The 13,445-nt window shown below is 35.8% G+C and overlaps 2 protein-coding genes across 2 annotated transcripts in view; one reads left to right on the top strand and one right to left on the bottom strand.

Moving 5' to 3' along the window:
• Miga (mitoguardin) overlaps positions 1-6,970 on the bottom strand; it is a 263,084-nt gene extending 256,114 nt beyond the window's left edge. Inside the window, exons 1-3 of the mRNA XM_089651346.1 lie at positions 6,628-6,970; positions 5,268-5,430; positions 3,906-4,091 (exon numbers count right to left, since the gene is read on the bottom strand). Of these exons, the coding sequence (XP_089507472.1) occupies positions 3,906-4,091; positions 5,268-5,430; positions 6,628-6,726 (448 nt within the window). The 5' untranslated portion in view covers positions 6,727-6,970. The remainder of the gene's footprint in view (positions 1-3,905; positions 4,092-5,267; positions 5,431-6,627) is intronic.
• A 166-nt stretch (positions 6,971-7,136) lies between these two features.
• On the top strand, positions 7,137-13,380 carry Fbxo42 (F-box protein 42). Its single transcript, XM_089651344.1, has 4 exons — positions 7,137-7,414; positions 7,527-8,323; positions 9,063-9,521; positions 12,404-13,380. Exons 1-4 carry the CDS (start codon positions 7,255-7,257, stop codon positions 12,860-12,862), a joined length of 1,875 nt encoding a protein of 624 aa, XP_089507470.1. The 5' UTR covers positions 7,137-7,254; the 3' UTR covers positions 12,863-13,380.
• The last annotated feature ends 65 nt before the right edge of the window (positions 13,381-13,445 follow it).

Raw genomic sequence — 13,445 nt, 5'->3', positions numbered from 1 at the left:
CGCTTTCAATTTGAAATCCGAAAGAATACTGGAGAAGACAAAACACAAAATTGCATAACTAGCGACGACAATGGGGCGTTTGCCGAAACTTTCGCAAATATAATTAAGGAATATAACGACTTATCTAAAAAAAAATAATACGAAAACAGAAATCAAAATCGGTCTACTTCAATAGGTAGTAGATTTACAAATGCCATAAGCAAACGGTTGGAGAAATGCAGAAACAAGAAAACAAAAATATGTACAAAAATGACTACAAAGTTAAATACCATAAATATAACATAATAATATAACATAAAAAATAACACTTGCTTCCCAATGGTTCAAAGGTCAAACATCGGCCAGTCATTCCGCGAAGTTCTCGGGTTTCTTCGGTTACATTCGTCAATGTTCGGAGGTCACGTGATATCATACCGCGTGATCGACGCACACAATTTGTCTTAGTTTTGCAAAGAAAGACCAAATTTTGTATAAGTCACCGTCATAGGGTCTGTACCGGCTAAAATTCTTTTGTATGAAGAGTTTGGCGCGGATTTCAACTCGCACAAACTTGGAATATGTATCGTATTTTTCGGTGGCGCGGGTTTTGAAGGCGAAATTTTAATAGCGTGCTATCTCTAATGTGCTTATATTATTATAAAACAAGTTTGTTTTATTTTCTCATCTTTTTAATGGGGGTTCGCCGCACAAACGCACTTTAGAGAAAACCGCCACTGTATGTAGGTAAATAAACAAAATGAAATATATAAACATTAAACATACAACTAAAATATCGTTTTTATTGACATTCTATTAGCTCTGCGATAAATACTTATTTTTCTAAATCATAATCTTGAACAAAAAAAAGGAACAGGTAAGAAACAAACGAACCCATGAGAAATGTTAGTTACTAAATGTACAAAAAATAGAAACGCTTTTAGTGTCACTCTATTACGTTTTTGATAATAACTGTCTTGTTTTAAAAATCACAAGTACAATCTCTCATAAATAATTATTTCTTGTATCATTTAAACAAACAACAGCTTCGTCTGCTGCTATATCAATGATCCAAATCCTTTTTACTTTGTCAACTCTGTAACAAAGAATACACAACTTTTTACTTCTTCAATAATTGCAAAATTATTATGTTGCGTTTAAATTAAAAATAAATAATTTAAATCATTTTTATATAAAAAATAAATAAATGGTTATAATTTACCATTACCGTTATTTTATGTACATGATATATGAAAAATTAAATTACTTATAATATGATGACTAAGATTCTCTAACTATAATGAGAATTAATTAACCATCACGCCGTTGCTCCTCAGGAGTAGGCTGAGTGGAAGGATCGCCATGCAACTGTGTTTTGGCCCCCAATCCTTGCTCCATCCCTATTCGAACATCATCTCAGATACTCTTTCATTATAAAAACTTTTAACATGATCCACAATAAGTGTTTACTTTTGCCCCTGACACTGCATGTGCCCAACTATCCAAGCACCCCTTTCCTTATATTTTTCATTATACTTTCGTCGGCAATGCATTCCTTTTGGAAGTCTATGTAAATCATTTTACCGTACATACGCCTCAGGGATCTTATTTCCAATGAGATCAGTTTAATTTCGTCCTACTCTCAGTAACATGTTTGTCATTTATTTTAATTAATTGATTTGATTTCAATTAATCTAAGTAAATCTACAATGTAGTATCGGTTTCTACAATGTACATCTTTAGGTACTGTGTGTGTGTGTTGAAATCTCCCAGAAAAGCACTAAAATAACTTTGTAAATAGCAAAATCACATGTGAAGACATTGACTTTTGTGGCGCTAACGATCGAATGTTTGGAATAAAGGCAATCACATGGTCTTTACGTTGTGCTGCCATTGGCTGTTTGTTCTATTATAGTAATACGCCCGTAATGGAGAGTTTGAATTTCACACATTGGCTAAGATATGGCTTGGATGTTGGATACATTTATATGAAATGTAACTTAACAGACGGTTTAAAAATGAGGGGTCCTTTTGGCCATCGTGTGGATGTTGGATAAACATGCTCGGAATGTTGTTTAATTTTGGTGGACTTAAGACAAACGGCGTTTTGAAAACACATTAAAGTTTTTTTTTTCACTTGTATCGTATAAATAAATGCTTTCTGAGAACAACTGCATACTTAACTCAATTTCGCTAAAAATGGTCTGTTGGACAAAAAAACGAACTAGAGGGATACCGTGTGGAGGGTCTTTTTGAGGGTCTCTTTGAGAGGAAGGAGTGAAAATGTGCCTTGAAGAAGAGGGAGGAAACACAGAGGTCAGCAAATTGTTTCAACAAAGCAAATGAATTCAAGAAAGAATCGTAGAAAAGATTCATTCTAATGTGACAACTGTAACCACGTACAAATATTGGGAGCAGGTTTGGCGTGTTTACCGACTATGTACCGGTGCCGAAGAGATCAGTGACGCTAGTTCCTCGAAGCATCTTCCATCAAAATACTGGTAGAACAAGGACAGCATTCCCAATCGATGCCTGTGCTCTATAATTGCAATCTGTTTGAGATAGGGGAGTCTGTTAAACGAACCGCCCGTTGGTGCAGAGTCAAGGGTTTTTTCCAAGTATCCAGATAACGGGCAATGATAGCGGATCCAGCCCTAGTTAGTTGGGTCACTCTGGTTCCACGTCTGACGACCATCGGTGGATAAAAACCATAGTCAATCAACCAAAGCTTCAAGATCCAGACCAGAGATGGCTGTTAAATAATAATAAATTGTACCGTTTTATTTATCAAATATCAGTCAGGTAAATACAGTCTTGTTTATAGTTGTAGCGTATCTTAATAAATTCTAAACCATAAAATTGTCTACATTATACATGTTGCAAAAACATATCAATTTAAGATAGTAGAATGCAAAGTATTTACATACATACATTGTTGGATGGTGTTTTTTTTGTAAATATTTTGTTGGTATTTTTAATAAATAAATCAGATCAATAAGGTACCTAATGGAATCACAGGAAAAAACAAGAAAATAACATTGAAATATAGTAGGCAACGTAATCAAATTTTTTGTAGTTGTTGTTTAAATTTGAACACAATGTCAAATAGGACACATAATAATGATGAAGAATTTATAGTAGAGGCAAAAAAAATGTCGACACTTGTGAAGATTTAAAACTTTTGAGATAATTCAATCCCGGTACAAACATGAAGTTTCTGTCCCGAGTCAAAAGTAAGTGACAAATTACTTCTTTCAGGAGAGTTAATACAATAAATGAGAATTATCTTTTCTAACCTACATAATATAATAATTCACAACATTTGTATTAACAATAGCGATTTATCACTTACAACGATTTCACTTATAACATTTGGCGTGAGTAATGGGGTTGTAAACCGGCTCCGGAATATTTTGGAAAGTTCTGAAGATGGTCACAAAAAACTATTAGGAACACCTTAGATATAAAAAGAATATAAATTTTGTGGTACGTATCTAAAGAGTTACACATTATTCTCCCAGTATTTAGTGAAAAATATAAATATTATATTCACTTTCAATTTATTTCAAATGCTTTTGTGAAGCATAAACCAGGGGAAATTTCCAGAAAAGGTTTGGCAACTCCAAGACTCATTACGCCCGAAGACGTCATCATAATATTTATCTTGTATCATCGAGCAAGAGGCACAAATTGTACTCAAATTCGTTAATGGAGAGAGTAACCTGTTGTCCAAATAAAGAATACGACGGACAGTAGATTCAACGTAACTTTTGATACCTAGAGAATGCATTTGCAAGTTTTTACCACTATAACAACGGTACATACAAATTACATCTGATATATGTTAAGTTCTAGTACTTAATAATATGTACGTAAAATAAATAAATGTGTAAATGACACACATAGAAAAGATAAAAACAAGCACTTACCCATTGCTCCCAGCTGTTGCGGCGTCAGTGCAGGGGTCTCCCCAGGGGCCCCCGAGGCCCCGGCGCCCCCCAGGCCGGCCAGGGAGCCCGAGGCAAGCGAGAGACGCTCGCTGAGGGCCACCGAAGAGGCTGGACGACGGGGGCTCCGGGAGGCTCGGCCGGAACTTCCTGCTACCGATATCACGTCTGGAATGAAAGGATTAGAAATTAATGTAGAAAAGATGTTTAAGAGATTATATATTATATAGCTGGGAATGTGCACACTTAAAAAATGAGATCATAATGCTTAGCACGCACTGCGATTAAACGCAGGCTTTTTGGAATAGCTGAAAACGCCATACCGAGTACAAACACGCACTGCAGATGACGATTTTGCTTAATTCTATTTCATGGTGGTATTGAAATAGAATTAAGTAAAAACGCCAACCGCAGTGTGTGTTTGTACACAGTTTGACGTTTACAGCTATTCCAAAACCGCTGCGTTTAATTGCAGTGTGTGCACCCACTAAAAGCTACTGATAAGCGGCTAAGCAATATGAGGAGGTGCCGAAGATTAATGTGACCTTTAACTAAACACAATTAAAACAATATGAAATATAAAAAACACATGGAGAAGAAAAAAGATTTGGGTGGGACTGGGACCTTTTTTTACTTTTCTCTACGTTTTTCCAATTCATATTGTTTGAACAAAATTTTTCATAAACATTCCATAAAAATAACCTAACAACATTTGAAATAGTCCTATCATCGTTATAATGCAATACTTAGTTTAAATATAGTGCATAATTCAATTGATAACCCAAACATCTTGGAATGCTATGGCTTTCAGATACATGAAAACTTCAGCCGAAGTCATCACTATGACTTGTTCAACATACCACACGACAGAACAGATATTCTAGCACAGCATGGCATTACAAGAAGAAAGGCGCTATTAAATTAAATTTCTAAAACAGTAGATTTATTTAATTAGGTACTCTAGAAATAACCTTGGACTGTTTTTAATACCTTATCTTCGCAAATGTTAAAATAAGAAAATGTTGTACTGTAAATAGATGATTAATCAGTTGAATAATAATAAAAATTTAAATAAAATTTAAAAAATAAGCGGAAAATATAGCTTTCGCATTGATGGAAGACTTAGCTAGCAGCATATTGAACCCACGACTTCAATCAACAGTCCACTCAGCCACTAACTGGTAATATTGTTGAATTAATTAATATCATAATGGAACGTTAGGCAATAAAAAGAACATTTAAAGTTATTCTTCTGATCTTACAGCAATGGTTATGTTTAAGGAGGTGTAACATTCAGGATCCACCATACAAGAAGACATAGAAGTGTATTTATGAATGACTCACCTCCATTGGGACTCCGCAATCCAGAGGCCCTCAGCCTCTTGTTGAATATCTTACGGAGCCGAGGGTTGGGAAGGTTGGGAGTGCGTCGGCGCGCCAGGTACTTGGCCAGGAAGCCAACCACCACCACGCTGACACCCATCACCCCTACACTCCATATCACCACCTGGAAAGTTTATTAAAACAATAAATCAAGTACTATAAACCCAAGTATAAAGTCAAGTAATCAAGTTTGATGCATTCCGTTTATTGAAGCCTGTTATAGCTAGACCGCAAGCAAAAGAAGGAGAGCAGATACATGTTTCTCGAGATGCGCAGAAAGGGCGTGATTTATTAGCAGTTTGATAGCTTTCGTTGGTGGCTTGCCATGTCCAGCACCATGCATTCTGGATGACACCAAGGAACGATTTTAGTTGAACTATATGAGCAGTTACGGTTTTCTCTAAGGACTGCATGTGCAGTGAACTCACAAACAGTAGCAACGACCAAACAAGACAAACATGAACTATAATATTACCACTCTTTGAACGGTACTCAACTAAAATTCTTTATAAAAATATCTAAAATGAATATTCTTCGAAAAGAGCGGAATTAAGACGGATTAGTATATACTTATAAAAGAGATAAATGTGCTGACAAGGCTGATTTTTATTTTTTCAAACATTTCAAACTGGTTTGTAAGTGATTTAAAGATTAAGACAATTGTATATAACTAGCGTAATAATACTATCAGATATGTTGGGGGTAGATGCTGTAGATGTGCTGGGAAAACGTCACATCAGTGTTTGCGATGAATAGCAACCATTAAATGAGTGAGAAATAGTCTGAGGTATCCTACAAGGCAACAGGTTTCTGGCAATTCCACAAAAGGGGGCAGACGTTAAGTAAATCAAATTTGTTAAACTTTTTAGATGAAGGCGTATTGAAAAAACTTGTACTCGTTACGGTAGTTAACTTAATCGAGGACGTCTATTTTTACAAAAAAACAAATGTAAATGCTGACATACTCGGTTTCTTTGCAAAATTTTGTTCAAATAATGAATAGACATTATAAAATCAAATAAATACTGTCACCACTTGTTGATTTTCTATTTTACTGTGAATATTTTTAATAACACTTGGTTTTTAGACTCAATATTTTTAAAAAAGGGCAATGATTTTAGTATTATTGTCAATGCACAAGGAACTGGAAAACAAATATTAAAATAGTTTACATAAGAAAATATACAAGAGATATTGTACAAATTATTTAATGCACGAAAACCAGTTTAGCGTTCATTGACAATGAATCAATGATTGCTATATTGAGCTTGAAATTATTACCTATTTACATAATTTGGTATTGCAAAATATTTCCACTAACCTTTTGGGATGTTGTTATATTGATATCTCGGTACGTAACGAATTGTCTCCACGACTGTACCTTGCCAATAAAGGGACTTAGTTGAGCCATTAATGACATGTTAAAATAAGCTGATATTTTACTATTTAAATGATTATTTTAATTTATTTGTTTATGAAATTTAATGTATCTGACAGTTCTTTTGAAGGTTATCTGTCATTACAATTAAAAACAGGGTCAAAGGGTTTCAGGTTAGCACTGTAAAAGAGGAAAATATATTTCTTTTACTGCGCTGATGATTTATTGTTCGAACAAACTAGTTGTTAGTGCACATTTCCAAAAATATTATAATAAAATTCAATATTCCCGGCAAATAATAAATTTCCATGGATAATCGCACTATAGTACTGAACCGACTGTGATTGTGATTTGTTTATGGTACCTAAACATTGACGAGAAACGTCAAAAGTAATTAAGTAGGAACCACAAAAAGAATACTTTTGTTTTCACTTGCGGCAGCACGACAGAAATGTTGCCAAATTCCCGTCTAAATATTGAGTGACGTTTGTTATCTCGCTCTTTTCAAATAATCTCATTATTTTGTAAAATATTCGAACCATGGACGTTGTCTGACAATAAGCCGCAACCATGGACTGCTCCGAGAGTTCTACCATGTTTGACCCTTATGCAAAGACTATCGATGACCTTCCCGATGAAGTATTTGAATTTATTCTAGGATTTCTACCTCCATATAAAGATTTACAAGATTGCATGTGTGTGTCCAAGAAATGGTATATTTCATCGAAAAGTAAGATAATTCACAGTTAATTTGTCTTTAATCTTCTGTATAAACAAATTATTTTACTAGTTCTTCATGTTTTTCTCACACTCGCTCTAAATACAAAATACTTTGTTCACAGATGTCATGCGAAAAGCATCGAATGATTTATACAGAGCCATATCAGATTTCAATGTCCAGTGGAAAAATATTACTCCAGTCGATATGGCACCGTCCATAACGAAAAGATTTTCACATGCAGCTTGCGTTCACGAGAATTCTATGTATATATTTGGAGGTTGCACAACAAACTCAACGGCATTCAACGATCTCTGGCGATTTGATCTGTCCAAGAGGCAATGGATCAGACCCTTGACCATGGGAGCTTACCCCACTCCAAAAGCCTACGCTTCTTTAATTTGCTACAAAGACTCGTTGATATTATTTGGCGGGTGGACGTATCCGTCTTTGTCGCAATATTACCAGGATTGGATGATGTTCAACGAGATCCACTTTTACAATATTACAAGCAATCGTTGGATTTTGATGAGTGCGACTAATAATCCACCTCCGATGGCCGGGCACTCTGCCATGATCAAAGATGACAACATGATTGTGTTTGGAGGGCTGTACAAGCCCACTGTGCAATCTCCCCTCCAATGCTCAAATGATGTGTGGATCCTGGACCTGAAGACATTTATTTGGCGGCTGCAACCCACTGCCGACCCCAAGCCTTGTCCGAGGTATGGTCAGTCGTTGATTACTTTGAATGAAAATACCATCATGATCATTGGAGGGGTGCAAGCTTTCCACAACAGATGTGTGTACAACGATGCCTGGCTTCTTAAGATGGATGGCTCCGTATGGCTATGGTATGAATTGACCGTTAAGAACAAAGAATGGTCTGCTGGAAATATTTGGTGCCATCCTGCTATTAAGGTATGTTCATTTAATAAAATATGTTTTTATATAAACCAGGCCACAATAACCATTGCCGTGCTAGCAACATTTTTTTGAACCAACATCGTTTTTCAACCATTCTCTGGCTTTCCAACCTTCTTGTTCTTATTCAGAATTATAGATAATTTCAATATTGCCCTGGTGAAAGATATAAGGCTGGCCCTGCGAAAGACGGTGCCTGGCGCAAGTAAAAACTTCAAGGGCGGTGAGTTCGGTTTTGTTGTTAACCACTCCAATTGCGCCTGCACAGGACCGGCCTTAGAAAGACACCCTTACGGAATTCGAACATGGTCAAAAAAAAAAAATGTTTAGGAACCTTCATATAATCTTGTGTAATTTTATTTTCGGAATAAAATTACAGAAGACTAGAGATTACTTAGCTTTTTTTTACATTATCTCCACACAAGAGGCCCTAAGGGAAATTATTTCCCTCAGGGCCTGTCATCTTTGGGGATGCTGTGTGAAAATATAGGATTGCCGTAGTGATTGAGTTAAATTAAATAAATATAAAAAAAATTGATATAATTTCCTAAATAATTTAAACGTTTTATGCTGCGTATACACGTACAAACCAAAACGGCGCTAAACACCGCTTGCTGTTTATTTGTTCCTTTCCCATATTGCGTGGCTCTGCTCGCGCTTTGGTTTGTACATATATACGCAGCCTTAGGTGATGTAATGAATGAAAATATAATATCAATTCCAATCATTGTTTAAGGTTGGCGACAAAGTCGTAAGTCTGAGTCGCAACCGTAATGGCGGCCAGCATCCGGTAACCTCTGCCGTGCGAATGGCCACAGCCGAGCAGAGAGTCGATAACGCCCTGTCCCAACGGATGGAGCAAAACTCAAGGCGGCCCCTAGATAGAGACAACAATGTCAATGGACAGAGGGGATCATTGCCCCACCGACGTGTTACCATCTCTGCCCCTGTTAAGATGGTTGAAGTTGTCATAGGAGCGGGAGCTGGTCCAAGCAATATGAGTTTGGACGATCTAACGAATAGGTTAAACGCTAACAATGCTAATGATGTCAAATTGGAAGGAACCAATGAAAAGAAACTTTTACTTGAGACCAAAGATCAAGCGAAGCAGGGCACTTCTAATGACAACATTGCAACTCTACCAATGAATAGACAACTTCCAAAAAGACCTGGAAAAGGCGGCCCCGGAAACAAGGTTTGAATAAATATGATTATTTAATATTTAATCTTTTTTATTATTATAATTAACTAATGGACCCGCAATGCTCCGTTATTGCTAATGTCTTTCTCGGGCGTCTCTGACTATTTCCACCACTCACTACTCTATACCACAATGTTACTTTGAAAAAACTACATTACATCGACTTTAATTCTCAGGGGGCCTCAGCACGGGTACAGCACCCAGTGAGGTTCACATTATCAAATAATGTATTAACACACTTTAATCGGGAAGAGTAGTTCTACCCGTTCGGTCGATTGATGCTTAACGTCGGGAAGGGTAGTTCTACCTTCTGCGCCCGCCTCATTTCAATGGCAGAAAAGAAGAAATTATCTGATGTTTTTATATGAACATTATATACCAATCTCTTTATAAAGGTCCCAACTATATGTACATAATTATCAAATTGCAATGCAAGTCTTTTTTTTGTATTTATCTTGGAGTCTTTTGTGTACATCGATATTTCAACTAAAATGGCTATTATTATTGAACACCTGACACTTGATAAGTATTGCGTTTGAAGATCAACGAAATAAGTAATTTAGATAACATATTCTGTTATTCTAATAATTCAATTCTTGGAATGAGGGTTTTTATGACCATGAAACCCGAAACAAATCTCTCTATCTCTGTTCCGCACCCACTCAACTCCTAGGTGCGAGCGAGCGCACAGTGTCTGACGCGACTAACAAAAGCAGGTATCGGCAAACACAGTTTGATAAGACAAGACCATAATAAATATTTACAAGTGTATGCCAGTTTTTAAAACGCAAATTGTCGTACGGTTGTGTTCCGAGGAGATAATATTTATATTAGCTTTTTAAAACCTTTCAAAATGTATTCTGAAAATTACGAAAGTGATTATGAAATCGTTGCAGATAATTTATCTGCCTGTTCTAGTAATTATTTGTCTGAATTCGATAGTGAAAGTGAAGAATCTAGTGGAAGTGAAGAAATTCCTTGTAGGAGAAGAATGTCAGTGATGCCATTACAGTTTAGTGATTCTGAAGAAAGTGATATGGAGGAAGAAGGAGAAGAGTGGTCTCGAATAGATAATCCGCCAAATATCGAATCATTTTTAGGTCATCCTGGTGTTTGCGTAACACCAGCTGATTCCAAAAGTATTATGCAAGTAGTAGAACTATTTATTGGAAATGATTTGTTTGAAATGATGGCAGAAGAAAGCAATCGTTACCATGCTCAAAATGAATCAAGATTCAAACAAACGAACAAATCCATCAAGTGGAAGCCCATAAATATTCCAGATATGAAAAAAATGTTGACGTGAACTGAAACTGATTAGATAAAAGTGGTTAGAAACTAAAACCTAATAGTGTATGGTGAAAAACAATAAACAATATTACGTGAGCAATACGAGAAGCATTCTACCGTAAGTGATTATTTTAAATTTCATTTGAAAAAATAACCAATATTATTAGCACGTTCCGATGGTTTTGGTCCGCTGTACCGTGCGAGGAGCAATTGCACACGTGGTATTTCAATGGGTAATAATATGTTACTCTGACGATACTAGAAAAGTGGCAATTCTTTTTGTTTTTATAATGATTTGGGCTTGGTGAAAATATAATAAATTGTAATTTTATAAAATTGAAACCTAGTTTATACTTAAAAAATTGAGCCCTAATTACCCAACAATGACTTTGTTTTCGATTTATTGTGTTGCATTAGAAATAATACTTGGTTTTCGGCTAGAAATTTTATAGCTTGGGTATGCTGAGTTAATATGTAGAAAATTTTATTGAAATATTTCCATTATTTTCGAAGATATAGCGATTTAAAACAAATTAAACAAATTCGCGCGGGACCTTTATTTTCGCCCGTTTTCAGCGGTCAGCCGGCGAAAAAATAACCCGATCAAAGTGTGTTAAAATATAACTATTGCACCAAATAAAAAAAACAAATTCGACTCCGTATCTCATTTTGGTGCAGAGATAGTGCTTTAAGTATTCTCCTCACGCGTCCTCGACTTCTTCTAATAGAAAACACAATCTAAACACTTCACTAATAAGAACAAATTTTCAACGATATCAGTCAACCACTTTTCGAGTTTTGCAAGCACAAACTTACGCAGGCTGAATTTTTATATATTACTAGCTGAAGTGTACCCGGCGTTGCTGGGGGTTATCCTTAAGAGATGGACATATACCATCGCAGACTTTTCTCTAGGCCTTTTTAAGATATACAATTCTGTAGTACATTATTTTGATGTATCTCATAAGGTTTAGTCAGCGTTAGCAATGTAAGCGCCTGAAAATATTTTTTTATGTCTTAATTACAAAACAGACTTTTCTCTACTTTCTAATGCATTTATTATATATATAAACCTTCCGGAAGAAATTCTCTTAACGATAGTCAAAACCATGTCTAAATCCGCTGTGTAGTTTAGAAGAACTTAGTGCACAAACAGACAGACACGGATAGCAACTTTATTTTATACTATTTAGGGAAGATTTGTCTTGTTTCACAATAAATCAATTCATTGAAAATAATATTTATATAGCACCTATATTTGCGGCACTTTCCAGACTGAAAGATAATCTTAGTATTGCCCTGGTGAAAGACCACCATTCGAAATTGAAACATTGCTTAAAATGACTTTAGCAGTCTTTGGTAACCATCCAAGTGCTTCCCCACCTTATTCCTACCCATCTCCTTCCCCAACCTGAGGAGGGTTCAGGCGAAACCAAAACCGGTTGGTTTATACATTAAGTTATATAATATTCAATAAAGTGGCTTCCAAACATAGCCAATTTATTCAAATTATAGTTATAAATACCCTCAAAGTGATTGCTACCTGTGAAACAAAAAATATATCGATAAATTTAATTATTTTCTAGTTTTCACCAAGTGGGGCTAAGATTGTACGTAAAGTGAACGATGCTGACAAATACAAGATGGCGGCATTTGCATGCGATGCTACTCCCCCAGCACCTCCAGAGCATCTTAATCGCAGAATCTCCATGGAACGTCTTGCCACACTAAGGCATGAAAATGCACCAACCACGCCTCCATTGACTAAAAAACTACGCCGAAACACTTTGGCCATACATGTCCTGGATATATCATCAGTGTTGAATGAAAATAATTTTTCTTCCGTGTCTTGGATGTGTCCTAAGGAACAGGAAATGCGGGGAGCCCCTGAAGAGTTCATCATGTATACCCTTGTCCGAGGCAAGGGAGAACTGATCATGTTCGGCGGAGTTCATAATGATGTGAATCTCGTCAACACATATACTAAAACTCCTCAGTATTCTAACTCTTTGCACTTTATCACCGCTCCAAAAGATATTATCTAAACAAACAGTTTTCTCTTTTTGCTGCATACGCATTACGCACCCGCTTGCAAATATTACGTTGTTAACACATTGATGGGACACTTACCAGAAAACTATTTGTTTGTGATATGACACATGTTTTGTGATGTTGATGAAAATCGATAATAAAAAAATTATCTTCTTTGGGTGTAACACTATCAAGTATGGAAGTGTTTACGCTGTGACACAAATAGTTAGGCTACACACAATTTAAAACTTGACTTCCCAGTCCGTTGTGTCGTATCACATCCCAGATGAAAGACGTATAATATACATGAAACAGACATATTTCAGGGAAATGATTCTTACATATTATGTATGTTTCGTCATAACACATCTCCTCTAAAACGACATTATGTCTTTGAATATGTTAACGCATATATGTACTGTATAAAATTGTGACTAATAGTGCACACTTTCATGCGAGTTGTTATGTACAATTTTTAAAATAAAGTTATTGTTGACAACCTTAGAAGCTGTTGCAATGTTTTTTTTTTAAATCTAGTGTTTTCAATGATATTTTTTGTACTAAAATGGATTTACAAAATATGAACAAAAACAATAT

The sequence above is a fragment of the Hesperophylax consimilis genome, chromosome 4 (genome assembly GCF_061612785.1).
Source record: "Hesperophylax consimilis isolate HC1 chromosome 4, BYU_Hcon_1.0, whole genome shotgun sequence".
Taxonomy (NCBI): Eukaryota; Metazoa; Arthropoda; class Insecta; order Trichoptera; family Limnephilidae; genus Hesperophylax; species Hesperophylax consimilis.
This window is presented reverse-complemented; position numbering and strand designations above follow the sequence as displayed.

Excerpts from the sequence above, each read along its gene's own strand:
- Fbxo42 (XM_089651344.1), top strand. The coding sequence starts at position 7,255 with ATGGACTGCTCCGAGAGTTCTACCATGTTTGACCCTTATGCAAAGACT. Across the intron at positions 7,415-7,526 it reads ATGGTATATTTCATCGAAAA|ATGTCATGCGAAAAGCATCG; the intron begins GTAAGATAATTC and ends CTTTGTTCACAG. Across the intron at positions 9,522-12,403 it reads AAGGCGGCCCCGGAAACAAG|TTTTCACCAAGTGGGGCTAA; the intron begins GTTTGAATAAAT and ends ATTATTTTCTAG.